This window comes from Macaca mulatta, chromosome 7, assembly GCF_049350105.2.
Source record: "Macaca mulatta isolate MMU2019108-1 chromosome 7, T2T-MMU8v2.0, whole genome shotgun sequence".
Lineage (NCBI taxonomy): Eukaryota > Metazoa > Chordata > Mammalia > Primates > Cercopithecidae > Macaca > Macaca mulatta.
This window is the reverse complement of record NC_133412.1, coordinates 82,563,750-82,591,024: the sequence shown is the minus strand read 5'-3', so window position 1 is coordinate 82,591,024 and position 27,275 is coordinate 82,563,750. Positions and strand designations below refer to the sequence as shown.

General features: G+C 47.5%; 1 protein-coding gene across 1 annotated transcript in view; it reads right to left on the bottom strand.

The window, feature by feature from the left end:
• The window catches only part of ST8SIA2 (ST8 alpha-N-acetyl-neuraminide alpha-2,8-sialyltransferase 2), a 76,264-nt gene continuing 48,989 nt past the window's right edge, over window positions 1-27,275 (bottom strand). The window contains exons 5-6 of the mRNA XM_015143062.3: window positions 23,830-24,123; window positions 1-4,636 (exon numbers count right to left, since the gene is read on the bottom strand). Of these exons, the coding sequence (XP_014998548.1) occupies window positions 4,351-4,636; window positions 23,830-24,123 (580 nt within the window). The 3' untranslated portion in view covers window positions 1-4,350. The remainder of the gene's footprint in view (window positions 4,637-23,829; window positions 24,124-27,275) is intronic.

Here is a 27,275-nt window from a genome sequence, read left to right as displayed (position 1 = left end):
AGGATTTAATCCAACAAACATTTATTGAGCAACTGCTGTGTGCTATGCACCACGCCTAGTGCTGTGATGGATACAGATGAATAAAACACAGTCCCTGCCCTTGGCGAGCTTACAGTCTAAGAACAGTCATAGGACAAGTGCACAAATAACTATAATACAAGGCAGAATATGGTAAGTGCCATGAGAAAGGTACAAATAAAGTGCTACGGTGGTTCAGCAGAGGGAGAGAGCCCAGTGGTTGGTAGATCAGGGAGGGCTTCATGAAGGACGTGGTTTCCGCGTGGGCTTTGAAGGGAAGAAAAGGGAGCATTCCAGGGGATGGGAACAGCAAGACCAAAGGCACAGAGACAGTAAAACGCAGGCACCCTTTCCAGGAAAAACAACTCTCCTAGGCTGACCAGGGAAGGGTGGAAAGGAAGAGTGGGGCCTTATCCGGTGGTCTGTAATGTCAGAATAGAGAATTGTACATTTGTTCATGGGCCGGGGAAACTTTTAAAGATTTGTGTGCAACGGGAGAGAAAAATCACTGTGCATGTTCAGGGTGGACTGGACAATGTGTCAGCATGCACAGAGGTAATCTGGGAGATGAGACTGTTGCTGAAGTAGTCCACGTGACAAGTAAAGAGGTGAGCTTAGAGTTAGTGGGAAGAATTAGCAAGGCAGGACATGGGAGAATAGTCGAAGATAACGTCAGCATCTCAGACTGGGTGGCTGATGGGATCACGGGTCTTTTAGTAGAAAATGGAGGGATTGTGGGGGAAGGGGACACAGATGATCCACCTGGCTTCTGACGTGTTGAGTTGATGTGTTGAGTTGATGGTGCTGCTGTGGGAGATGGGGTGAGTGTCCCCCGAGCAGGTACAATCCCAGCCTAGAGCTCAGGAGAGGGCTGGGTTGCAGAGAGGGGTTGGGGCAGGGGCAGCTTAGGGAGGTGCAGCCCGGTCTGAAGGCAGGTGTGAGGTTGCTGATGGAGAGTGCAGAGGGACCGAGGAGAGGATGCCAGTGTAAGGCATGTCCACATGGTGGGGCAAGGAGAAGAGAGGGGGATACTGGTCAGATCTACCTTGATTCCTTTGTCAATCAAAGTAGGGGTGTCAATAAATAAATCACAAATAAATAAATAAATAAATATATAAATAAATACATGGCTGAGAGGGATTGGGAAAGAAGGAGTTAAAAAACACAAGAACATGGCATTCTGGGTGCCAAGGGGCCAGGGAGCGTCCAGGAGGGGTCGCTGCAGAGCCAAGTGGCCTGGAGAACTGGGAGATGAGAGGGGCAACGTGGAGGCGCTGGGACACTGCTGCCAGGAGCTGGGAGGAAGCTGAGAGGCATCAAGAGGAAGGGCAGCCGTGGGTGCTGGAGGCCCTTCCCGGGGCTGGTGGAGGTAAGGGAAGAGGCTGCAGGAGCCAGTCCAGGTGGAGTGAGCATGTGCTAATGGGCAGAGGTGACAGAGGTGGAGGAGAGAGGGTGAGGGTGTACAGGAAACGTAACTGGTGGGGACGATGTTGTCTCAGAAAGGGGAAGGAGAAGAGAAGAGATTTTAAGGGCAGATCTCATTTCAGAAGGCTCCGTCTCTTCCATGAATAGAATGATGGGGGCCCGTTGGGGCTTGAGGCAAATGGAGGTCAGAACCACTTGGGTGGCTGATGGCAGGCGAACCGGGCATCTGACAGGTGGCAGGAGGTGACAGAGGGGTGCCTGTCAGCAGTGAGGGCCGGCTGAGGCTGGAGGCCCATTCTCCCGGGATGCCTGTGACTCTGCAGTTACAGCAGCGGATCTGGGGGTCGGGTACAGGCTGTGTGACTCCCTGGGGCCACCCAAGGCCAGCTGGCCCACACCAGGAACTGCAGTGGAGGCTCAAATTGAACTCCGAATGGGCAGGGAAGGACAATTGGCCCCTGACTGTGCATGCCCAGATGGAGAAGGGCAATGAGCCAGGGAAAGCCAAGGCCCCTGGAGCTCTGCCATCACATGGCCAGGCCATTTTGGCAGTGCAGGACTCAAGCCAAGTCGGGGAACGGTGTACATGTTGATTGTCCTGGGGTCTCTAACCTTTCTCCAGAGAGAACCTGAAGGCAGGGTGGAAGGACTCCTTGCTCTCCAGCTCACATCAGCTTCAATTTTAGGAGCCATGACTAAGATAGGCAGAAAGAAAACCATGTTCTGGTCCCCCAAAGAGTTCTGGCCCTTTGACTCCCCTGCAAATGGATGGTGGGGTGCTGGCTTGGTGGATAGAGCTCAGGGCCAACTCCAGAACCTGACATGTGGGTTCCCCGCAGCGCTTACCATGAAACATTCTGGAATCCACCGAGGCCCTGCTGGAAATTCTACCTGCTCCCCGGGACACTTCAAGCTTTAGAAATTAAATGTCTTCTAGGGTCTTTGAGATCCTCAAGATGAAAGGCTCTGGAGATGTATAAAATATGGTACTAATTATTTCCACCGCCTGTGAGGAGTTCGAAACCACTCAGTTCCCACAGAGGCTATTAGGGCTGTTGCTTTTTAAAATATTCATTTTATAATGCAAATCCCCAATCACAGACTTCAAGCAACAACAAGGGAAAATGCAGAGATATATCACCTTCCTCACGGTTTTGGGCTGGAGTGTTCTTGTGTAGGGTTAATGGTTCTGCCGCCTCCACTCCCTTCCCGTCAACCATTAATTTAGAGCCAAGGTCCTGTTCTGCATTGCTGTTGATTAATTACATCCAGTCTCATATGCTTAGGAGCAGGTCTTGATTACTTTTCTTAACTCCCTTCACCTTCAAGATAGTAGTTTTTTACTTATCTTTCAAATATGTTTTAAAACACTGTTATTCATCAGGTAAAGGAATACAACTAACAATCAAGTCGGCTATTTCTCTACATGAGACCTGTGATTCCAGCTCCTAAGTTGTAGGCATCAAGCCTAGATTTCCCTGGGAGATTATGTCCACTATTTGGAACTGCATTTGGCTTCGGGTATTTTTTTAAAAAAATCTTAAATATTAATCTCAATAGGGGGAAAAGGATTTTGCAAAATTCTAAAATTGCTTCTGTGAGAAGAGGGGGTGCCTAGAGGTGGGGTGGACATTGGAACCTCTCCCTGCAGAGTTGAAAACCTCAGTGTTGGAGCTTGGTGTGGGCTAATGTGACCATCAGGGTAGGAAAGTGACAAGAAAGTGACATTGACACAGCAGTCTGGCTGCAAAGGCCCTGCAGAGTGCAGAATGCAGAAGGCAAACAGAGAGTGGTTGCAGGGACATGGAGCTAGATGCTGAACATCCTTTCAGGTCTCACACTCTGGGGCTCTGTGAAGCACCCAAAAAGGCAATCATATATATTTTAAGAAGGATGGCATTTATCTTGACAGCACCCTTTCAAGCTCTCATTGTGGCTTCCCTGGTGGCAGAGGGGACAGTACAGTCCCTCGTGACATTCTAACAGGGTGAGACAGAGACTAACCCAGAGGGCGAAATCCCAGGGTCTCTTTCTCCTCTGTGGACTCACATTGCTTTAAAAAACACCCAAAGCAACTAGATTTTAGACACTCTCCTGCCTTATTCTAGTGGGCCCTTAGCAGGAGGTCTTGATTTTTCAAAAACATGATTCGGAACATTACTCGTCTTCAGTGTCATCTGCTTGCTTCACCCAAAGTTCTTGGTAGTTCTTGCTAGGCCAGAACATGCACCATCCATTGTGTCTCCTCCAGCCTTCTCTCTGTAGTCATGGAGGCCTGTCTGAAACATGTGAGTCAGTCGTGTTGTCCCTTGGGCAGTCAAACTCTAAGTTCTTGGAACGAGGCCCTCTGTGCCGATGGGGCCTCTGCTGCTTGGTTTCCTTGTGCTCCTTTGTCTGGTTGAACTCTCCAACCTCCCTCTCCTCCGTGAATAGCACCCACTTTAGACTGGGTCAAGTGTCCCCTCTGGGCCTCGGCTCTCCCCGAATCCACATATCCCAGAGGCTTGGGGCAGCTGACAACAGGTGGCTCTCCATTCATCCATGAGCCCAAAGATCCCTCCAAGCCAGGAGGCAGTTTGTCATCCAAAGTCATGGGACTGGCTTCTTTTCATGTCAAGTCCTTCCACCCCCAAAGATGGATTGAGTCTCAATCTGGTTCAGGTGGGTTCTCCACACCTTCTTCCTGTGGCCTATCTGCCTAATGCTAGATGAACACCACACAGTTATAAATACTCAGGTCAATATATATATGCAGGTATAGATATATATATTCTGGTCACTGTTTTACACTTTAACAAAGAAAACCACTAGCCTGCTTGTTCTATTGTTTGTGCCACCCCGACTCCCATCTGCCTGTGGTGTAGCTGGCAGGAAATGTGAGCCACTGAGTCCTATGGGGCGCCCACCCTACGTGGCCCCATCACACTGGCCGACAGTCAGTTTCAAAGCCCCCTGCTCATGTAGGCTCTTGAGGGCCTTAAACTCCAAGGGCATGGTGTGGGGGCTGGCCTGGGAGGTGTAGCCGTACTTGAGGCTGTCATAATAGTGGTACTTGACTGGGTTCTGGTTCTGATCCAGCGGAAAGGGCCAGAAGCCATAGAGGTAGATTTGGTTGCAGAAACGTGTGGCCAGGGTATACATCAAGAGGCCGGTGGTGGGTCTTTTGATGTGGACTTTGTTGGTCAGCCAGTATCTGGAAAAAAGAACAAGTAGAAAAAAAAAAAAAAAGAAACATGAGTTTGTGAGTCATCCCTTCCAGGAAGACAAACATTTTATCCTGCCCAGCAGGCTGCCTTCTACCACTCCAGGAATCATAGGGACCGATCCAGCCACACATCCCTGGTTCCCTCCACAGAGGACTGACAAGCACATGAAGCAACTGAACTGTTCCTTAGCCTGGGTGCGGTCACAGACATAAGTTTATGAAATTCTCAAAACAAACCTGTTGTGGGTACAGATGCAGAAATGGGGCTCTGAGGTGAAAAGTGGCTTGCACAAGTTACCTGGGTAGAAAGGGGCAGCACTTGACTTGAACTCAGGCCTGTGGACAGCTCAAGCAGGAGTTGGCAACCTTTTTCTGTAAGGGGATAGATGATCAATATTTTTGGCTTTTGGGCCACAACGATCCCAATACTACTTGACCATTGTGTAGCTGTAGCATGAAAGGGCCACAGACAACACACATGGGTGTGGCCAGGCTTGGCCCTCGAGCAGCAGTTTGCTGACCTCGGAGAAAACACTGGCTCTTGCGTGGTGCCTGCTGCCTTTCTGAGGGTCGCATGGGGTGTCCCCTTGCAGATCGGCATTCCTGACTCCGTCCTTGCCTCCTGAGTGTCTTCAGATTTCCTTGCTGTCCCTGCCACAGGACTCCCTCTCTGATACCCATCTCTGACTGCGGGTGAAAACCCTGGGGGCCCTGGACACTGGTTTGCCATGCAAGGCTGGGTTCTGCCCACTCTCTTTCTTCTAAAGACCGCTCACTACATCTTGGTGTATCCACCTCTGACACAGAGTCCCTGCTTCCTGACTCAAGTCTTCTGTCAAAGGGTTATAAGAGGAAACACAGAGAAGTGAAGAGAGCAGGGTGCAGGGTGCACCTTAGCCAAGAATGCAGTGAGGAAGAGACTACGTCCATTCCACGGACTAGGAAACAGGCTCGGAGAGGGTAACTCAAGACCTGAGTGTTAGTGACAGTTCGGCCACCAACTATCTATGTGCCTTTGAGCAAGCCACATCTCTCTGCTGAACCTAATGTTCCACATTTATACAATGATGAGGCACAGTCTAGGTGATCTCTAAGATATCCTCCAGGTCCCAACATTCCAAGAAAATCTAGAAGTTTCTCCCAAAGTGGGAAAACATCCATTCTACTTGTCATCGTCTTACTTTCCATCGCAGTTATTCTCCCTCTGGGACTCAGAACACATGCTCATGTGTGGTCAAATGTCTTTATTTCTAGTAAAAGCTTCCACTTACCCTAGGCTGAATCCCTTAAAAGGCAGTGTGTATGCCTTGGTGGGAAGACATTTTCTTTACCACAAATTTCTTACTATCGTGTCTCTAGACCAGACACAATTCACATCTTTCTGTCCTCAAGCAAACTCCATGGTTTCCCTCCCTAACTAAAACAAAGGCCAGCATGGTTTCTGTTGATATCTCTGCAGAGATGCATGTGACTGTATTATCAAACTCACCCATTAAATTCAGGCCAGAAGTAAAGATATGTTAGAGAAAACATTTACATATTGCTGAAAGATGAAACTGTTTAATATGATTCAGTGCTTTTAGCTGAAATGTTGGGGTGGAGGGACAGGTTTTCTAGAAGCCCAAACACTTCTTGTTTTTGCAAAATTGTTCCTTTTACAGCTCATAAAAGGAAACCCAAAAAATATCCCAGAGTGTCGACCTTAAATCCTTTTTGTTTGTGTGTTTGTAGGAGGTGTTAACCTGTGAATCAGACGAGGTTATAGATTACCAATAATCTATGTAAGTTCAGTGAGTCACCTAATCATGTAACATTTGATGAAATAAAATGCATTTCCAGAATCCTCATTCTCACACACCCCCATCCCGACTATGGGGCTGGCATGACTTGAATCTCCCCTTCGACATTGCTGATGAAGGCTGTGGTCCTAGGTGGCCAGAATCAGAGTGAACACGATTCTCCCGGGCATGGCAGGAGCCTCCTGGGTGGCCCCTAGACAACCGCAGTTGTTTCATAACCCTGTCCTTCGAAGATCCCTTTCCTCGCACTTTCTCTGATTTCATCCTGTCTGGACCAAGAAACTTCCTGGCGGCTGAATTTTCCAACTGGAAACCCGAGGGAGGGACAAAGGCAGACACAGAACAGGGCAATGGCTCTGGCTGGTAACGGCAAACACAGCACAGTTGAAAAATAACAGAAGCAAGTGTTTGTGGACACTGAGATCTTCGTCATTTCTTCCCTGCGCTATCTCTCAGAAGTCTCTGCGGGGGCAGCCCATCACCGTGATCTGTCCTCCACATAGTGGCCCCCCAGGCGTTTCTCTGAAATCTCTCCCTGCTCCATATACAATCCAAGTTCCATAGCTCAGAAAGTCTGCAAGACCTGGCCCCTGCCACCCGCCAGCTTCAGCTCCCACCAACACTTGCACCCTCCCCAGAAGGTCTGACCTGTAGATACCACAGCACTGTGCTGTTTCCTAGTGCCTCCTGCTACCACGGCTCAGATCGAGACTCCTTTGAGCTTTCGCCTACCTCTGAGTTGTGCTAAGTATGTCCCTCTGGGCACCCATTGAGACCTGCGTGCCAGGGGTTGAGGTGTGCATGCCTGCCTTACACACTGAGCTGCGGAGTCCTGGAAAGTTCTCTCTCCTGCTGTCTCTGTGCTAAGGCTCATGACGGCTGAAGAAGTGGATGGTTATTTTAGAATGGGAAAGGATGCTTCCCAGCAGAGGTATGTGTGTTTGGCGCCTTTTCCTCTTATATTTGTGATTCCAGGGGAACACAGCCAATTTTCTATGGGGTGGGTAGAGGGCTGGGGTGGGGTGGTACCAGTCTCCAAGAAGTTCTGGGAATGTGAGGGGCAGACTGTGGGCGGGGTGTCCCCCGGCTATGTACAGAACTGGTGCCACTCTCAAGAACTCCCAAGATGTCTCGGAGTTTTTAAGAGGCTGTGTTGCGATCAGGGTTATTAGATAACTGGCCCATGTCTCCACTTTGCTCTGAGCTCTGGGCTAAATGTCTCATTTGAAAGGCCCATTTCATGCCCCTTTCTCTCTCTCCAAACCTTCCTAACCACACTCCACAGCGTCTCCCTTCCCTCTGTATCACCCAGCTGAGATATGGGCCTCTTTCAGCATCTTACCCTCACCTACCACTTTACAGGGTGTCCTCGACTCAGGCCCACACTTCAGACCCAGGTTCCACACAGGGCATGAGGACTGAGCAACCCGCCCAGATGGCAAGGGGTAGAGCCAGGTCCTCCTTTCAGGCCTTCTGACCCCAAGTCCTTGTTCTTTCACCTTCACGAAGCAGACCCCACAGATAGGTGGGTGGCTAGGAATGTGGTTGGTCTAATGTGATTGTCCTGGGACTACCCCACATGGCCATCTGCTTAGTCATCAGCTAATATGTAGGAGGCAGGAGGGATGGTGCTGGTTTGGGGATGTTTGATGCTGAGCTTGGGGTTTGCTGGATAAGGAGCCCTTGCCTAGACCACCTCAGCACCATCTATGCTCAATCGGAAGCCCAAGCTAAGCTTGGGAGGCTCTGAGGGGCAAAAGCAGGGGGACTGTAAAGAGGAGAAGAATCCCAGAAGGGCAGCAGTTGATGCTGGGATCCTCCCACACGCCCCTGCAAAGTATTCATGCACCTTGGCCAAACTACATCCCGTATTGGGGAGCTCACCCCCTCCTAAACTAGCCCATTGCATTTTCAGCTCTAATGCAGAAGTTCTCAACCTACGCTGCACACTGGAATCACCTGGAGCCTTAAAAGCTGCCTGGATCTCACTATCATGTGTGGCCTAGACCCTGGGATTCTCACAGCCTCCCCCAGTAATTCAAACGTGCAGCTATGCCTAAGAACTCCTGTGATGACTGGTAGGTGGTTCTGCCAAAAGGACCCAAGAATGAGATATATTTAGAGAAAAAGAAGAAGTGTCAGGACTATAGCCATAGAGTTTTAAAGGTGATTGGGACTGAGGAGCTCAGTTAGTTCAGCAGCCTTGCAGGGGATGTGACTGAGTGAGCGGGGATTTGGGACATGTGTAAGAAAAACGAACACCCAGCCTCAGTGTTGTGAAGGCAATAGGGAATGGTGAGGACTGGGGCATCGTGACAGGTAGCCAGTCTTACTGTTGTTGAGTATGGTGGTCCCAGATCTTCAGGGTTTTTTTTGAGTATTAGAAATTGGGATTTTTATGCAAATTCTCCAAATTTTTAAATGTTGGCAACTAATTAAAATTTTACTTTGAAAGGCTGAGGCGGACGGATCACCTGAGGGCCAGGAGTTGGCTTGGCCAACATGGTGAAACCCTGTCTCTACTAAAAAAAAAAATTAGTTGGGCGTGGTGGCACGCTCCTGTAATCCCAGCTACTTGGGAGGCTGAGGCAGGAGAATCGCTTGAACCTGGGAGGTGGAGGTTGCAGTGAGACAAGACATGCCATTGCCCTCCAGCCTGGGTGACAAGAGTGAGGCTCCATCTCAAAAACAAAACAACACCATGAGAAGCCTTACTGGGTGATCCCACAGGCCATGTCTGTGTGGTGAATGCATGGGCCTCCTAAACTGAACTTGTCCTCTTCTGTCATTTTAGAGACGAACACGCGGGAGTCCACTGTGACTTGCTTGAGAAGAGACAAGCTTCTCAAATGGCTGGTTAGACAGCCATTTTGGATAAAACACAGGGGTCTGAGGCACCTGATTCTTGAGCATTTTTCACCCCATGGCAACTCCCCAGGCTAGGAATAAGCTGGCTGCAGCTGTGGGCTGACATTACCCAGGGATCGTGGAGCCACCACGGTGTCCCCGCATGAAACAGCCCCCCGATGTTTACTTCCTAAGTGAATTCAAGCCCTAACACAGGCCAGATAAACAATGGTTTGTTTATTTTCTGATCGCAAGGTCTTAGTAGGGGAAGGCTTTCAGAAATGAATTTCTTTTCAGGCCATCAATGCTATGCCCAGAAAGGAGGAGACAGGAATCGAATCGGCGATGAAACGTCCAAGTGGCCCATAGGTGCTTCTGAGGTTACTCAGGCATGTGCTGGGCCTCCACACGTGCTGGGTGCTCCCCTAGATGCCTTTCCCCACTGATCCCTGTGGTGAACTCTCTTTCCCAACTCCAGAAACTAAGCATGTGCATCCTATCTTCCTGGAAATATTCCCTTTGTTCTACCGTCATCTCCCCAGTCAGACTGAGTTAACCACCTCCAGCTGATTACCATCAGCTTTGTTTCTACTTCTCTTATTGTGCTTAGCAACCGAGGCTGAAAATTCATTACTGTGCTATTTCATGGCACCTCCTCCTATCAAGGCTCAGATCAACACTCCTTTGCACTTTTGCCCTGTCTCTGGGCAGCTGTGGTCACCTGCGCACCAGTGTCTTCCCCTGGCTACAGTCTTATGCATTGTGCACACTCACCTTTCCCGCTGAGCTGTGGGCTCCTGGGAAGGTCGTCGCTGCTGCCTCTGTGCTAAGGGCCTCGAGAACCATGACTGCAGAAGTGAATGGTCATTTTAGAGTTGGAAGGGATGCTTTCCAGAAGAGGAACATGAAACTGTACTGTGGTCTCCCCAAGCACAGGGACCACAGCTTACACCCCTTTGTAGTAGGATTCAAAGGCGTCTTGCTCAGTGCCTGCTGGGTCCAAAGCACTGTTGCAGAGACAACAGCACTCAACAAACATCTCCCGGCTTCTCTGACTGGGCTGGGGTCAAGTGACTAGTTCTGGCCCAATAGGCTGCGACAAAAACAATGTGTCCTTTCCTGGTTGGTGTTCGAGAGCAGGCTCCTCCCACTTTCTCTTCCCCTGCCTTGGAGAACTTCAAAGTCTCCTGGTCAGAAGATGTCAGCCTAAGATGGAAGAATCCTAGGTCCCCGAATCACTGATTGGAAGAGAGCCCCTGCCAGCTCACATCACAGTTTGTGAGAGTGAGAAATAAACTTCTGTTGTGCTAAAGTGCTGGAGTTTCAGGGTGTGTTACTGTAGCACAGCCTAGGATTGATCATCCTGACTTCTGTTGCACTAAGCAAACATTTGACTCAAATGGAATTGAAAAATGGGAAGATGTAGGTAAGAAGAAAGGAGGAAGCCAGCAGTGCATGCAGCTTAGTAACTGTGGCCAGCTGGGACGGGAATAGAAACGCCCAACCTCTCAGATCTGGGGCCAGTCTTTTCACCCAGAATTGTTAACTGGAAAAGGTGTTAGCAAATGAGGCTCCGGAATGAATCCAGAGCTCAGTGGCACAGAGGGACCCATTTATTTCGGATTCTGCCTCCACGGGTAAACAAGAACTCCTGAGTGATGTCTGACAGGGACACGGGAGCGCCACTTAACGAGCAGCTTGTAATAGAAGCTGACTGAGTTACACAGGAACAAATCACTCTCGATTTCCTTTCTGTCTCCTCCATTGCTTGGGCCAATTTAGAGACTGTGTGCATGGCCGACTTGTAGACTATTCCTTTCCTTACGATAACAGCTGGGTGTTAAAACACAAACTAATTAATTCTGCCTTCCCAAATGAGGTTAGCTGGGTGCATCTGGGACGTTGTATTGACAATGCACCTTTAATATCCCAGTCTTGAGATTTTAATTAGAAGGCAAAGTAATCTCAAAGAAGGCAGTAATTATTTTTCAAATTGGCTACCCCAATTGCCATGACAATTAAGCACTGTATTTTATGAGCATGGACAGCAATCAATGAGGATCGCCAAAATCATCTCCAAAGCACATTCGTCTTCTTCCCTGGGTTCCTGGGCTGGGTACGTGGAAAGAATAGTGGCTGTCACTGTTGGAAAAGGGGACCAAGAGGGCTTTCTCCAAGAAGCTAAAAGCACTGTGGGATAAAGCTGATGATGTCCCTAAGAAGCAGGAATGCCTCACAGGTGGTCATCAAGGGAGACTCAGTGATGCTTTGTGCAAGATCAGCAGCAAAGCGGGGAACAGAACTTTCGGTCTCCTGGTCTCCTGTGCTCTGCTTTGGCAGCCTCAGCCCTGATCCAGGGGCCCTACAGCCCACGGCTGTCCTTTCCTTGGGAACACTGTTGAGGGCTCTGGTGTGCTGTAGGATATCTCAGAATGAGACGCCATCTCTGCAGTATTGGAGAGCTGAGGCTTTCGTCTCAGAATTTGGGGCTGTTGGGAAAGGTTGGTCAAGTCATGAAGATGCTGAGTCTAATTCCAGTTTCCCAGGCCTCCGTGCCTGCCTAAGCCAACACTGTTGCTCAAATAAGTCAGGCTAGCCTCAAATATGGACATGCCACTGAAAACTCTCGAATGACTCCCGGAGTCCACAGGATAAAACCTGATGGCCTCCATTGGGTTTGTGAGGCCCTTGGGATCTGGGCCTGCACATGTCTCCCAGTACCCAGTGTGCACAGCCACACTGCCACGAGGAACATCTTGGTTTCTTCCACGACACCTCCTATGTGGTCCTGGCTAGCAGTCCCTTCTTAAGGTCTTGGCTTTGAAGCCACTTCCTGCAGGAAGCCTCCTGGACCTCCCTGGATGGTTTTGTGTCTGGTATGTTGTTCTTCCCCTATCACAGCACCTATCACGCTACCCTGGAATTACTTGTCTACCTGTCTTTTCCTTCTCTACAGTTTTAAATTCTATAAGCAAGTGGACTGACTTCCTGCTTCTGTATAACTCCAGATCCTAGCATGGCACATGTATAAAGTGGGCAGTTCACAAATCTTTAATAAAGCAGTGAATGAAAAGCAGCAAGCAGAGGCTAGAGGCTCATTCTGGGGACATTATCAGGAGAGATAAATTACCGCAGCTTCACTGCAAGCCTTTCTTGGCAGCTGCCAGGACTGCACATGGGAAAGGCAGGCTCACACCATCCTAGACAGCAAGTTACCAAAAGAAAGGAGAAAAGTATGGCACTGGGGGTTTTTTGGCAGGCCCTGCTGGGAGTGGTGAGACTGCTGCTCATGCCCAGGTATCACCTCTGTTCCCTGTGGCCCAGCAGGGGCTCCAGCAAGACCATTTCTTGGGGGCTTAAGCCTTCTGGATGGATTCTGGAGTTTCAGTTGACGCCACTCCAAAGAAACAATTATATTCAATCTCATTCATAATCAAAGGAATCCAATTTCAAACAACAATCAGATACCATTTTTCACTGGATTGGTAAATATAACTAATGTTGATAATACACCCATTGGTGAGGTTAAGAGAAAACAGGTATTTTCAATAATTGTAGGTGAGGGTGTGAATCAATACCTACCTCTAGGGAGGGTAATTGGCAGTAACTATACAAATTAACAATGCAAATTGGCAAAGACTTCTAAAAAGCAAACCTATAGATGTGCATATGTTTGCAGATATCAGCACAAGGGTGATCAATGTAGCATTGATTATACTGGCAAAAAATTGGAAACACCCTCAAAGCCCACCAATGGCTTCTGCTTACATAAATTATGATCTGGACACACAGTGGACTGCCAGGCAGCTGTGAAGGAGAACGAGGTGGTGTGTGTCGATATGGAATACTTTCCAGAATTTAACAAGGTGCAGTACTTAAAACATGTTCCGTATGTGTAAAAAGGGGGTATTTTTGGAAGGATCCACACACAGAAAGCAGGTTTAACCCGTTGCTTCTGTGGAGGAAGACAGGGGGTGCGGAGTGGAGTTTGCTTTTTACTTTAAATCTTTTAATCCAATTTGGATTTCTTTTCACTGTATTTAAAAAGAAATTGGAGAGAGAGAGGATCCATTACACACAAATGCCAGTAGCCGCCTATGCCTTAATACCACAGACCTCCCTCCTTTTCTCTTCCATGGAGCACACTTCCAAAAAGGTGAATCTAGTTCACCTCACCCTCTGTCAACCGGAGGAGACCGGGACCAGCACGGGGAAGGGACCAGCCCTAGGGACACACTCTCTGGATTGCCACGGTCCTGTCTGGGAGGAGCCACCAGCAACCTGTGCTGATCTCTCCCTATCTTTTTGCACCTTGCTTACTCTTTTCTCACCTTGGGCCCTCAAGTCTTTGCAGCAGGGCTTACTTTGCTGACCTGGCCCCTCTGGCCGTAGCCAGAGGCAAGCTGAATCAGTGCCATCCTAAAGCCTTAATTAGGCTCCTGGTGCCTAATTAAGCACCAGTTCACAGGCCTTGTCTGCACCAGGGCCAGTGGGCTGCTTTCCTGCCTGAGGGGCCACCTTCACTGTGGGTTGCAGCCTCCTTCTATGTTGTAATTAAATTAGAGCCATTCACCACCAGCTGCCTGAGGCCATACTCAATTGCCATGGTGTCCTTCCACTCCATTGCTCACCTTCCTAGCCAACAGCCAGCCAGGGCTGCCACCCCACAGGCAAGCAGAGCCAGGGGCCCCTGGGTGAGCTGCTCAGGTTGGGGCCCCTGAAGCCCGCCTTGTTGGCACCAGAGGCTGGACCCTGCCAGCTGCTGGTGAGAGCAGAAGGATAGGCATTCTGCTTGGGTTTCAGAAACATGCCCCCCTCTTCCTGCTCACTGCCTCAGATGGGCAGAAATTTTGTGAGTACACTGTGGGGGCAGAGACTCGGATGTGTTGAATGAGAGAGTCTCAGCGTGGGAAGGGAGGCCATCTAACCCAGCTGTTATGGGTTGAATTTCTCCTTTTCCCCAAACTCATAAGTTGATATTTTAACCCCCAGTACCTTGGAATGTGACTGTATTTGGAGGGAGGGTATTCACAGAGGTAATCAAGTTAAAATTAGGTCATCGGGTGGGCCTTAATCCAATATAACAGACGTCCTTGCAAAGAGGGGGGATTTGGAAACAGGCATACAGGTAGAAGGCCATGGGAACAAGAAGATGGCCATCTATAAGCCAAGGTGAGAGGCCTGGTGCAGATCCTTCCCTCACAGCCCTCAGATGGGACCAACCACGCTGACCCGTGAGTTTTGAACTTCCACCCTCCAGAACTACGAGATAATATATTCTGTTGGTTAAGCCACCCAGTCTGTGAGACGTTGTTATGGTATCCCTGATTAGCGAGCTAATCTGCCAACTCTGTATGGCAGGGATTTCCTCTCCACCATCCCAGTAATGGGGGGTTCGCTGCTGCCTGAACATCTCCAAAGATACTGAATTCACCACCTCCTAAGAGGCAGCCAAGCTCATTTCAGATGATCTTATTTGTTGGAATATTCTTCCCAAAGTCTGGATGGAATCTGGCTTCCTCCCCCAACCCTAGTTCTACACCTGGAGCCTCACAGACCAAATCTATGAGCCACTGGAGGACAGGAGCCTTGTTTTATTGACGTTTTTATTCCCCCAGCACAGGCCTGGAGCCTATTGGTGCTTAATGAGTATTTGCCGAGCAAATGAAACTCTTGTTCCTTGGAGCCTTCTCTCTCAAAACCTCTCAGCTTCCAAATTTCTCTGCCACTGTGGCCCCTCTCTGGCCTCGCACCTAAAGAAAAATGTGATTCTCTAAGTGGGATCTGGCCAGGCAGAGAAAAGCAAGGCCATCACCAACCTCCCTGACTCCTAGAGATGCTATGCATTCATTGTTGTGACCCAAGACCACGTTATCCTTTTGAGCAACCACACACCCACCGATGGTTGGTGCTGTTCATCTCTCTGTACTTGTACACATGTTTTGAACCTAAGTATGGAATCTTGCATTTGTCCATGTCAAATTTTTTCCTCTTTGGTTGATTTGGTTCTAATTCTGAGACCCTAAATATGGAGAATCCCCCAAAAGTCACATCACCAGTGAATGTGCTAAGCAGACCACTGATGCTGTCATTTAAGTTATTGGTAAAAATGGAGACAGAGACCAAGCCCGGTGGCTGGTTCAGAGAGGTCTCTCTGTGGTCCACATTAATCTAATTAATTAGCATCCTTTGGGTGTCAATGGTCAGCAGATAGTGGTTAAACTATCTGTCAAGGATACAAGGAAGTCACAGTGCAGATAGTAGAGATCACTGACGTCTATATATGTGGATTTAAATTCCAGCTTCCTTCCTCTCATCTGCAACTTACAGAAGGGCAGGCCTTCTGTTTTGGTTTCAGAAACATGCTCCCCTTTCCCTGCTCACTGCCTCAGATAGGCAGAAATTTCATAAGTACACTGTGAGGGCAGAGACTAAGATGTGTTGAATGAGAGAGTCTCAGCGTGGGAAGGGAGGCCATCTAACCCAGCTGTTATGGGTTGAATTTCCCCTTTCCCCCAAACTCATATGTTTGATGTTCTATAAATTCCAACTGGGCAATTTACTTTGCATTTCTGACCCTTAGTTTCCTTATGAATAGAAAGGAGAGGAAAATAATATCTATTTTATCAGGTTGTTCCGAGAAGTTAACATTTGTCCCATTCAATTCCCTAAACTGTCCGTCAAGTTCAAGTTGCCCATGAAATGCTTTGTCAAGGTAGCTGACTTATGTCCAGATGTGAAATGACTATACTGATCCCTGGTCTACCTGTCCGCTGCCTGCCTCACAAAGGAACATCAGAACAGTGTGCCCAGGTATCTTCCAGTTTTACGTCTCCATCTTTAAGCATTCATCAGCCATAAGACTGATAACCTATTTGAAACTCTGGCTTGGTGTTGACATTAAGCTCACCGTTGTCCATCCTTTCCTCATGTTTAGAAAATTGGGACAGAGATTGCCTGATTCCCTTCTCTAATTCTGCATGATTTGGAGAAGATCATGGCCAGCTTGCTCAGTGGTCTGACTGCAAGTTTGCCCCTGGGAGGTTCATTGGTTTTGACTCTGTGGATAGCAGTTGTTCTCAAACTTATGCTGTGCATCCAGATTACTTGGAGCACAGTTGAAACACACATTGTTGGGCCCCACTCCTAGAGTTTCTGATTCACCAGGTCTGGGGTGAGCCTGAGAATTTGCATCTCTAACAAGTTCCCAGTGATGCTGATGCTGCTGGTCTGGGGACCATGAATGTTAAGAATCACTGCTTTAGAGCAGGAAAGTAGGACTGTCAGTAAAGAACCCAAAGGCCCTGTTCTCCTATCCAAGTAAAAGACTCATCTTTGCTGAAAAATCAGATATAGGAGTTGAAGAGTTCATTATACGTTTGCCCTTCATAGCCCCGATGCCATCTGCTCCTAACCCTTTGGTTCTTACTTGAAATATAAAAAGACTTTTCTGTTTTTCTTAATATTTGCATAAACTCAAACCCATCCTGACTTTGGCCTTCCTGACATGAGTCTCTAGGGTGCCATCACTATTTCCTAGTTATGTGTAATAGGGGCAAATGGATGGTGATCAGGAGGATCAGGAGCAGGGAGGAGACCTGGATCTGTCCCTAACCAGCCGTGGGACCTTGTGCAAGTTACTCCTTGAGGCTCAGTTTTCCTATCTTTAAAACAGGGATAATGGCAGTAGTCCTCTAGTGACACGAGATAATGCTTAGCATGGCATGCGGCATGTAAGCATTCACTACGGCAATATGTACCCCTCAGCTGTTTTCCTACATATCCTGTTGCAAGCCATTGAGAGTGGCATGAGGTGTGACTGCATTTCTGAGCCTTTCTGAGTCACCACCCAAGGATGCCTGCTTTTCTTCTGAAAAAAAAAAAAAAAAAAAAAGCCTTTGTTGTGAATGGGCAGCCAAGCAAATTAAGAAGAGCGAAACCAAAGGCACATTCAAGGGCAAGTGGCATGGAATGGAGAGCCTCAACTGGGGTTTCAGCACGACTGTGTCATGCCCAGGTGCTGGCTGGTGTTTGATGGGATGCTGAGGACCTCTGACCTTTCAGCTTGTTCTCCCTGATAAGGCGCTGCCCCAGGCTCTGAACAACTGCAGTGTGCACGTGTAGCCTTGATGCGTTGCTACCTGCTGTTGTCTTCTAACACCCCTTCTCCAGTGTGGCAGCTCCTGGCCCACTCAGCTCATTGCCATCCCTGTCTCTAGCCCAGTACTAAATGAGTGCAAATTTCTGCTGCACCTGGTGCACCACATTAGAGTGAGACAGTGCAGTTCAGTTCTCGGTTGTGCCACTTAAATGCTGGGTGGCCTCATACAAATGACCTAACTTGTCCGAGCTTAAGTTCCTCTTTTGCAAAATGAAGGTAACAAAATGAAGGTAACAAGTTAACATTTGTCCCCTTCGATTCCCTAAACTGTCCATCAAGTCCAAGTTGCCCATGAAATGCTTTGTCAAGGTAACTGACTTATGTCCAGATGTGAAATGACTATACTGACCCCTGGTTACTGCCCTAAAAGTGAATTCTCATTTGAAATTCCCACCAGCAAAGCAGAAGGGTTCCTATTTCTCCACATCCTCACCAACACTTGTTATTTTCTGTGTGTGCGTATGTGTGTTTACTAATAGCCATGCTAGAGGGTAGATATCTCATTGATATGGTTTGGATCTGTGTCCCCATGAAATCTCATGTCGAATTTTCTAACTCCTAATGTTGGAGGTGGGACCAGTGGGAGGTGATTAGATCATCAGGGACAGTTTCTTGGGAATGGGTTAGCACCATCCAATGGACGCTGTCCTCATGATAATGAGTGAGTTCTCTTAAGATCCAGTTGTTTAAAAGTGTACAGCACCTCCCTGTCTCTCTTGCTCCTGCCATGTGAGATGCCTCACTCTCCCTTTGCCTTCTGTCAGAACTGGAAGCTTCCTAAGATCTCCCCAGAAGCCAAAGCCACTATGATTCCTGGAGAGCCTACAGAACTGTGAGCCAATTAAACCTCTTTTCTTTACAAATTACCCAGTCTCAGGTATTTCTTTACAGCAGTGTGAGAATGTACTAATACATTTATGTACTTAATTTATATTTCCCTTATGATCAGTGGAGCATCTTGCCCTGTAGTTATTGGCCATTTGAATATTTTCTTTGGAGAAATGTCTATTCCAAGTCTTTTGCCCATTTTCAAATTGAGTTATTTGGATTTTCTGTTGTTGAGTTGTAAGAGTTCTTCACATATCCTGGATGTTAATCCCTTATCAGGTATAGTATTTGTAAATCTTTTCTCTAATTATATGAGCTGTGTTGATACACTGTCCTTTGACACACAAATGTTTTACATTTCTAGGTAGTCCAATTTATCTATTTTTTTCTTTCATTGCCTGTACTTTTGGTGTCATACTTAAAAGACCATTGCCAAACACAAGGTGATGAAAAATTTCTTGTAAGTTTTCTTCTAAGAGCGAATTTCTTCTAAGTGAAATGTACAATTAACAATGCTTTAAATGCAGACAACCTATAGAATAGAAGAAAATATTCACAAACTATGCATCTGACAAAGGTCTAATATCCAGAATCTATAGGGAACTTAAACAACTCAACAAGCATAAAACAACCCCATTAAAAAATCGGCAAAAGACATGAACAGCCAATTCTCAAAAGAAGACAAGTGGCTAAGAAATACCTGAAAAAATGCTGCTCATTGTGAATCATCAGAGAAATGCAAACCAAAACCACAATGAGATACCATGTTATACCAGTCAGAATGGCTACTATTAAAACGTCAAAAAACAACAGATGTTGGTGAGGATGTGGAGAAAGAACATGCTTATATATTGCTGGTGGGACTGTAAATTAGTTCAGCCACTGTGAAAAGCAGTTTGGAGATTTTGCAAAGAAAGAAGAACTACCATTCCACCCAGCAATCCCATTACTGGATAAGTATCCAAAAGAAAACAAATCATTCTACCAAAAGACACATGCACTGGCATGTTCATAGCAGCACTATTCATAATAGCAAGGACATGGAATCAACCTAGGTGCCCAGCAATAGTGGATTGGATTAAAAAAATGTGGTACATACACACCATATTAACAATACCCATTCACAAGAAACCCTCCCCGATGATCTAATAACTAGAGGCCGTAATCCTAAGTGAATTAACACAGGAATAGAAAACCAGATGCCACATGTTCTCACTTATAAGTGGGAGCTAAACATTGGGTATTCATGGACATAAAGATGGCAACAATAGACACTGGAGAAGAAGGGAATGGGGAAAGGGTTGAAAAACTGTTGGGTACTAAGCTTAGTACCTGGGTGGTGGGATCATTTGTATCACAAACCTCAGCATCATTTAATATACCCAGGTAACAAACTTGCAGAGGTACCCCCTGAATATAAAATAAAAGTTGAAAAGGAAAAAAAATCATTAAAATAGTAAATTTTATGTTATGTATATTTTATCACAATAAAAGTTTATTCATACCTCCCCCATATACCCTATAGACAGGGGGTTTATTGGGCAACACATCTTAACATAGCAAAAAAGATTATTTTGCAAACTGCAGTCCATTATTGGGACTTCAAGGTGAAGAACTCATGAGTGGCTGGTTTGACTTAGTCCACTGCTCTGACTACTACAGAGTCCTGTCTTAAATTCAGCCTATTGCACTTTCCTCCTCACAAGGAGGAAAGTCCCTGGAACTCTTGAGTCCATAGGACAAGTCTTATGTCTTTCCCACACTGTAGCTCTCTAAGTGGCAGGTGGCAGCTGCCACAATCACAGTAGCCACGATTGATTGATTACATGTATACCCTGTGGGGCTCTGGGGGAAGGGGGAAGGCAGGTGATACAACCAAGCCAGTCATGGAGCTGGGGTCTGGACCTTTTGGAGGTATCGCTACTGCCAAAGCCAATGGTTTTGATGCTAGGCCACAGTGCCTCTTGGCCGGATTCCTCCTCAACCTTCCTCTCTACAATCCCTTGGTCTTTTCTTGTGTGACTTTGTACTGCATCCCTCCCCAGCCCATTCTTCCACTTGCAGTGAACGCCAGGTAAAGTCCCACCAAGGCAAGGGCTAACAACACATGCTTCCTACCTTTTCATTGGTGTCCTATTAGACCCAGCACCCTACAAGGTCCAATGGCCCCACGGAGGGAGAGGATCATTGGCCGAAATCCATTCCAAACCCCCTTCTCCCCTTCTTTTCCCCCTACTAAAAGCAGAGGCTAACCTCACCCATCTCTCCTGCAGTATTTCCTCCTGGGGGCTCCTGCAACTGAAGATGCTGCAGTCTCAGGATGAACAGCCTGTTTGTTTAAAGGGTTTATTACTGGTGCTTAATGCTATTTTGACAGATGAAAGTGAGTCAGTTATAGCTGGAAATAGCTCTGGCTGCATCAGTTTCTTCCAGGTGGTTGCCCATTCCCCATTCAAGGGACTTTTTCTCTCCTTAACAAAAGGCAGTGTTTCTCCTCTTATCCCCAAGGACTTCAGAACCATCTCAAGAGTTTCCTCCTTCTAGGAAGAAACAATATTTAATATTTAAACAGTCCATGAGAGGAGGGTTGCCACTGCAGACCTACTCTGACGGGGATGAAGTGAAAAGATGGTCCTGACAGGCCAACCTCCAGGATAAATTATGTAGCCCCATTGAGCCCCGTGTCCATATAGGTATCATTCTGGCTCCATCAGACACACATGTGGCTGCTCCTTATTGAATGTCTCTCTAGGGCTTTCTTGGGGGCAACGGGTTTTCCCCGTTGATACCCATCTTAATGATACCAGTGTTGGTCACAGGCTTGGGTGACCACAGTCACCTTCATGAGGACAAGAATCCTTTGTGGGTGGCTCAGAAGGCTTCCCAAGGTCACACTGAGTTATGCTAAGGCCCCAGTGAAGAGCATCCTAATGCCCCTCAGTCAGTGGGGAGTCTGTACACTGGGCGCTCTCATGTCCCTGCTGATCTGCCATATGGTTGGATGGGCAATTGGGTATAGGGCCTGACCCCAAGCTGAGAGGTCAGGAGTGTGGTAGGGTATATATTTGTAACAGGCATCTCATACTTCATATGCTCAAGAAAGAACTTCCTTCCACAATGCCCCCAAACATGTGTGGGCTTTTCTAAGCTCTTCTATCACAGAATATGGCACTGCCATATTAAGCTTGTTTGCTTGGGCTTGTTTGCTCAAACTCTAATTCTAAGAGTCATCCTGGATTTTTCTCTTTCTCTCCCCCATTATGGTCCTTAAATAGAATCCACCAGTAAATCCTGCTGCCTTTACCTCCAAATTTTAGAGCAAATCTGACCAACTCTTAGCTATCCCACACCATAATCCTAGTCTAAGCCATCATTATTTCTTGCCAGAGCTATTGCAACAGCTTCCCAACAAATATTCCAGCTTTCATTCTTGCTGGAGGGATCTTTTAAAGACACAACTCAGATCTTCTCCCTCACCTCCTTCACTGCCCCTTAAACTTAGAATCAAATCCAAACTCTTTACCATGGCCCACAAACATATGTGCATTCTAGTTCCTATCTCTCTCACTAACATCATCTCCTCCCCTTTCCCCTTGTTCACTCTGTTTCAACCACATTTGTCTCTTGGTTGAACCTTGAGCACACCCTCCCACCTCAAGGCCTTTGCGCTTAAGGTTCCCTCCACCTGGAAGGTTCCTACCCCAGATCTGCACATGGCTGGTGCTGTTTCATCCCTTGAGACTTAGCTCAAACCAACTTCTTTCCAGAGAAGACTTTCCTGATAGCACTATTTAAAAGTATCTTATTTATTTGTTTACCTGTAATTTATCTTTCCCTATAAGAAAACATAATTGTTAATGAGATCTGGGACTTTATTTTATTCAGTACCATATCTTAGTGTCTACAACAGAGCCTGGCACATAGTAAGCACTCAATAAATATAGGCGGAATGAACGTGTGTAGGTTTTAAAACGCATCTACAAATTGGCACTTTCCCATTGAGAGGCAGGGTCTATGTCTACTTCCCTTGATTCTAAGCTAATTTAATGACTAGATGGCTAGTAGATGATAATAGAAGTGACACTATGTGGTCTTAAAATGTGATGCAGCTTCTGCCTTGGTCTCTGGGCCACTTGTGCTAGAGCCTGGGCCACCATGTACACGTCTGACTACTCTAAGGCTACCATGCTATGAGGAAGCCCAATTTAGCCCATGCAGAGAGATCATTTAGAGAAACCCTAATATAACATAAAGAGAGGGAGAGAGACACATGGTTAACCCCAGCTGCTTCTGCCCCCCACTGTTTTACTTCTAGCCAATCTGACTGCACCTGACCTAAGAACCATCCGGGTGAGCCCTTCTCAGATTCTTAGCCAATAGAAATTGTAAACAATATAAAATGAATGTTGCTGTTGTTTTTTTAAGCCATTAAGTCATGAGATGATTTTTACTGCAACAGAAAACTGGAAGAGAGTGAATGCATGATTAATATTAAACTATTTTTCTTGTGGCTGCTCTAATGGGCACTAGTAAATTCCTAGCCAATTTACTGATCCAAGTTCCAGGGAGATCTATGCCAGGTGACATGAATGGGAGGAAACAAGGAGGAGATTGGGAACTACTACTTTTTTGGCTGGGGCTGTTTAAGAATACCATCCAGGTTGACATGGACTTCTTGATAGGAATAGTTCAGACCCTCCTCAATATTTCCTATTTGTTTTCCTTAAGTCTTGGAATCTCTTTCCTGGAATTAGAGATCCAGGCCTAACCAGGAGAATCCTTAGCTAATTAGTTACATCAAAACTCTTCTTAAAGAGAGTGGATTCCATTGCTTTAACTCTCCCTGTCTCTTTCATATTGCCTAGGTAAAGTTCCCTTCCATCTTAGGGAGAAGAGTGTGTGGACAAAAACATCCTAGGAGACGCTCCTTTGAAGATCTCAGCCCAATCAACAAGATGTGCTCTGCAGAGTTAGAAAATATTGCACTGAGACATAAAGATGGTGATGATTGATGATAACATTAAGTGTTTCTACCGAAATATACTAGGCATTTCACATCCATTATCTCATTTAGTCTTCACATCCTCCAATGTTACCATTCCCACTCATATTTCACTGAAGAGGCAACTAAAGCTTAAAGAGATTAAGGTGAATTACTTGAAGTCAAGTGCATCTGATCCTGATTTTCTTGAAAATCACACACCTGGGATGGTATGTGACTTGCCAGCCACCATCTCTCTTCCCATGTTCATGGCATCTGTTCCCACTGAGCCTCGAGACAGCCCCACCCCCAGGATCATTCTCAACTCAGCTCTCTAGGCAGGCACTACCCATTGGTTAAAATTGGCATGCCAGATGAAACTCACTTGCCAAACCCCCTCATCTCTCAAGGAATGGAGGCTCAGAAAGGCCAGGTGACTTGCTGAGGCCATCTAGCAAGTGTGTGGTGGAGCTGCGGTGGAAATGCACCTAGGAAAGGGATACTGCCTACCAAGAATCCCCCACACTTAGTGACGGTCCTACTGGCCTGTAGGGAGGCCACTCACCCACGAACAGCGTGCAGCAGGCGCAGCGAGGGGTATGCAGTGCGCACATTGACATGGTGCTTCAGGATAAGCTCATTGACCCACTCAACACGCTCCTTGCCGCCCCGGGCCATGAAGGCAGGGATCCACAGGATGCTGCCATTGAGGCTGTGCAGCCGCTGCAGCAGCTTCTCCCGCCACGTGGCGTTGACCAAGTCCTCAAAGGCCCGCTGGATGACCGAGGGGTTCATGGTTACCAGGTCTGTCTTGAGCCCCACATCCCGGGCGTACTCCTGTACTGGGGCCAGGTTGCACCTGCCGGAGAAAAAGGCAACATGATCCTTTTGGGAAAGCTGGGACCCCTTCTTCTATTTAACTTGATCCCATCCTTTGCCTCTCCTTGCTTCTTTTTCATCCTCAAACAAAGACCCAGGGCATCTCTCCACACTCACAGGCCCCTCCCGTCATCCTTTTTCCTCCTTTTTCTGCCACAAATGTTTACCGAGCTCATACCATATACCTAGAACTTTGCTAGACCCTGTGGACGTAAATGCCTGTCTTCTGGAGTTCAGGATCTAGGAGAGGAAGAAAGAAACAAGTAAGCCAGTCCTCAGTCCACAAGATGATGACGCTGTTGCCAAGAGTGACCTGGCCCATTAGGTGACAGAGTGAGGGATCCGAAGGCAGACTTCCAGGCTCTAAACTCGCTTTGACACTTTCTACCTGTGTGATTCTGGGAAACTTGCTCAACCTCTCTGTGATTCCTGAGACCATCCATTACTTTAGCTATGATAGAGATCACAACAGCATCCCTCCCAAGGATTAAAAGAATTGCTACACGCTCAGTACTTAGAACACTACTGGATATAGTAAGAGCTTGATAAATGCTAACTGTTGTCATCATTTTTATGGGAAGGAGGAGTGTCAGGTGGACTTCCCTGAGGTGGTGACCACTAAGCAGAAGTCTATTAGTGGACAAGGTACATGAAAAGGTGCTTCTCCAGTTTGCCAAGTCAGAAGAATCACCCCAGGCACTCATTAAAAATACAGATTCCCCAGTTCCTCACCTGGAGATTCTGATTCAGCAGGTGAGCCTAAGCATTGATACCGATTTTTCACAAGCCCTTCCTCTTCAGGTAGTGTTATCAAGCAGTTTAGGAATACCATGCTATAGCACTGTGGGCACAAGAAAGGTATCCAAGGGCAGAGAGGTGGGAAACAACATGGGTGTTTAGGGAAAGGCAAGTGATTTGGTCTGACTGGAGTATATTGTGTGGAGGAGATGGGGTTTGGCAGGCAAGCAGAGTGAGGTATCAAAGGACTTGTGTGCCAGGGACTTGGTTCTGAGGGCAATAGGGAGCCACTGAGGGTTCTGGAGCAGGAGAGTGACAGGGTCGGTTTAGAAATTTTGGCCACAATTAGAAAGCAATGAGATGAAGTTGCAGTATGGATTGGAGGGGATGGAGTTGGGTACTGGAGGGCAAACTAAGAGGCCACTGCAAACTCATGTTGACAAGTCAGGCTGCTTGGGTGGGCAGCCTCTGCTATTTAACCTGACGACTTCCTTATGGGAGACCCGGCCTGGGTGTGCATACCTGGGTTTCCTGCCTGTGCCTGGGACTGGGATGGCAGCAGGGGGCACTGCAGGGGAGGTCTGGCTGCTGTCTGGCACAGAGGATTTAATGGTGGAAAAGCCCTTTGACCAGTGAAAAGAAGTCTGAGAAATCCAGTTAAGAGTGTAAAAATAGAGGCTGGAGACATGAAGACAAGGGATCGCAAGTCATCATCAAATGAAGAAATCCAGGAACGCACAATTTATCCCTCCCTTTAAGCAAGGACTTTCCTTTTTCAACAACTGGGGAGAAAAAGTGGGTTAATCAGAAAGAAAACTCCTATTTTTTGAGCCCCTGGTGTGTGCCAGGCACTGACCGGTCCTTTAACATAGGTCAACTGATTTTATTGTGACCCAGTTTTAATCACCATCCTGTTACAAGTGAGGAAATGGAGGCTCAGTGTGTGAGAATTAACTTGCTCAAAGGCTTGGAGCTGGAAAGCGAAACACCAGGAGTCAAACTCAGGTATATTCGACTCAAAGAGCCTGTTTGTGATTTCGGACTGAACGCCCTAAAATATTCCCTCTTCCCATCCCTGCCCCTAGGTCTTGCTTTCTTTGACTGTGACTAAACACTGTAAAGGGATAGGATTGCCCTGGGTCAATTCCCCTTCAGGAGCCCTTGCCACAGGCCTCAGAGACTGAGGTGTCACTGTAGTACATCAGTCAGTGTGGGGCTGCCCAGGTCTCAGTTACTCCTATTGCCTTGAAATCTGGCTGAGCCAGGCTTCCAAGGCTTTCCTGAGGGTCTGGGGCCAATTCTAGGCCAAGCTCCAGGTCCTGAGAGCAGGGCCAAGTGGACTCCATGCAGTTCAGATGGACTGGAAGCAACCATGGGGCAGGAGGGGCTGTGACAGAGGCAAGGAGAATGAAGGGGATGTGGCACCTAACCCTGGCGGCTCACAAGGTGGCCCAGAAGGGTGAAGCAGGAAACACACTCCCAACTACAATGTTGGCCAGTCTGGAATGCCACCTCCTGGAAGATGTTGTGGGCAATGGGAACAGGGGCTGTGTGCTCCTTGCAGGCAGGCCCCAGCCCTCATTCAGTATAGGACTCGGCTCACAGTAGGGGCTCCATACCTTACCTGCAGAGGCACAAGAAGAGGGAGGCAGGGAGGGGCTGTGAAGTCCAAGCTTTTCCAATGACTGTGCCTCAGTGAGAATGCTGGGGTGGGGGAGCTCTGCCCTAAGTGGACTGTCTAGACGTCTTCCTTCCCCACCAGATGTGAATTGCTTCATTTAGGCGAGAAGGAGGCGTTAGGAAGGGGTTCAATCTGATCTAGGCTCTCTTTTGTCCAACAGTAGGCCAGGCCTCCCAAAGTGACTTCTGGATTGGCTTGGATCCGGGCAGGAGAGGAGTCACTCCCTTCCAGAAACCACCACACCCACAGGTACACATTGAGGAGTACTCTGCAGGGTGAGAGAGGCAGCTTGGGCAGGCTCTGGAAGCCAACTACCCGGTCCACAGCCTGGCTCCAGCCCTCGCTAGCTGTGTGGCACTTGCCTCTCTCTGCCTCAATTTCCTCACTGCAAAGCCAGGATAAAAACAGAGCACTCCATACACAGTAGTTGTGAGAATTAAATAAGTTAATAAACATGAAGTGCATGGAATAGCACCTGGTACATTCCAAGTGGCCAACAAATAGTAAGGGATAACAATGATGATAATGTGGTTTATCCATGGAAGAGCATTTGTTCATCAGATTCTCCTTATGGAAGAAGTGCGTGTGTGCGTGCGTGTGCATGTGTTTGTGTGTGTGCCCAATGAAGTTCTGATCCCCAAACATCTGGGAGCTTATACTCTGCACACAGGATCCCAGATAGACACAGTGTCCTCAGCCTGGCATTGCAGGAT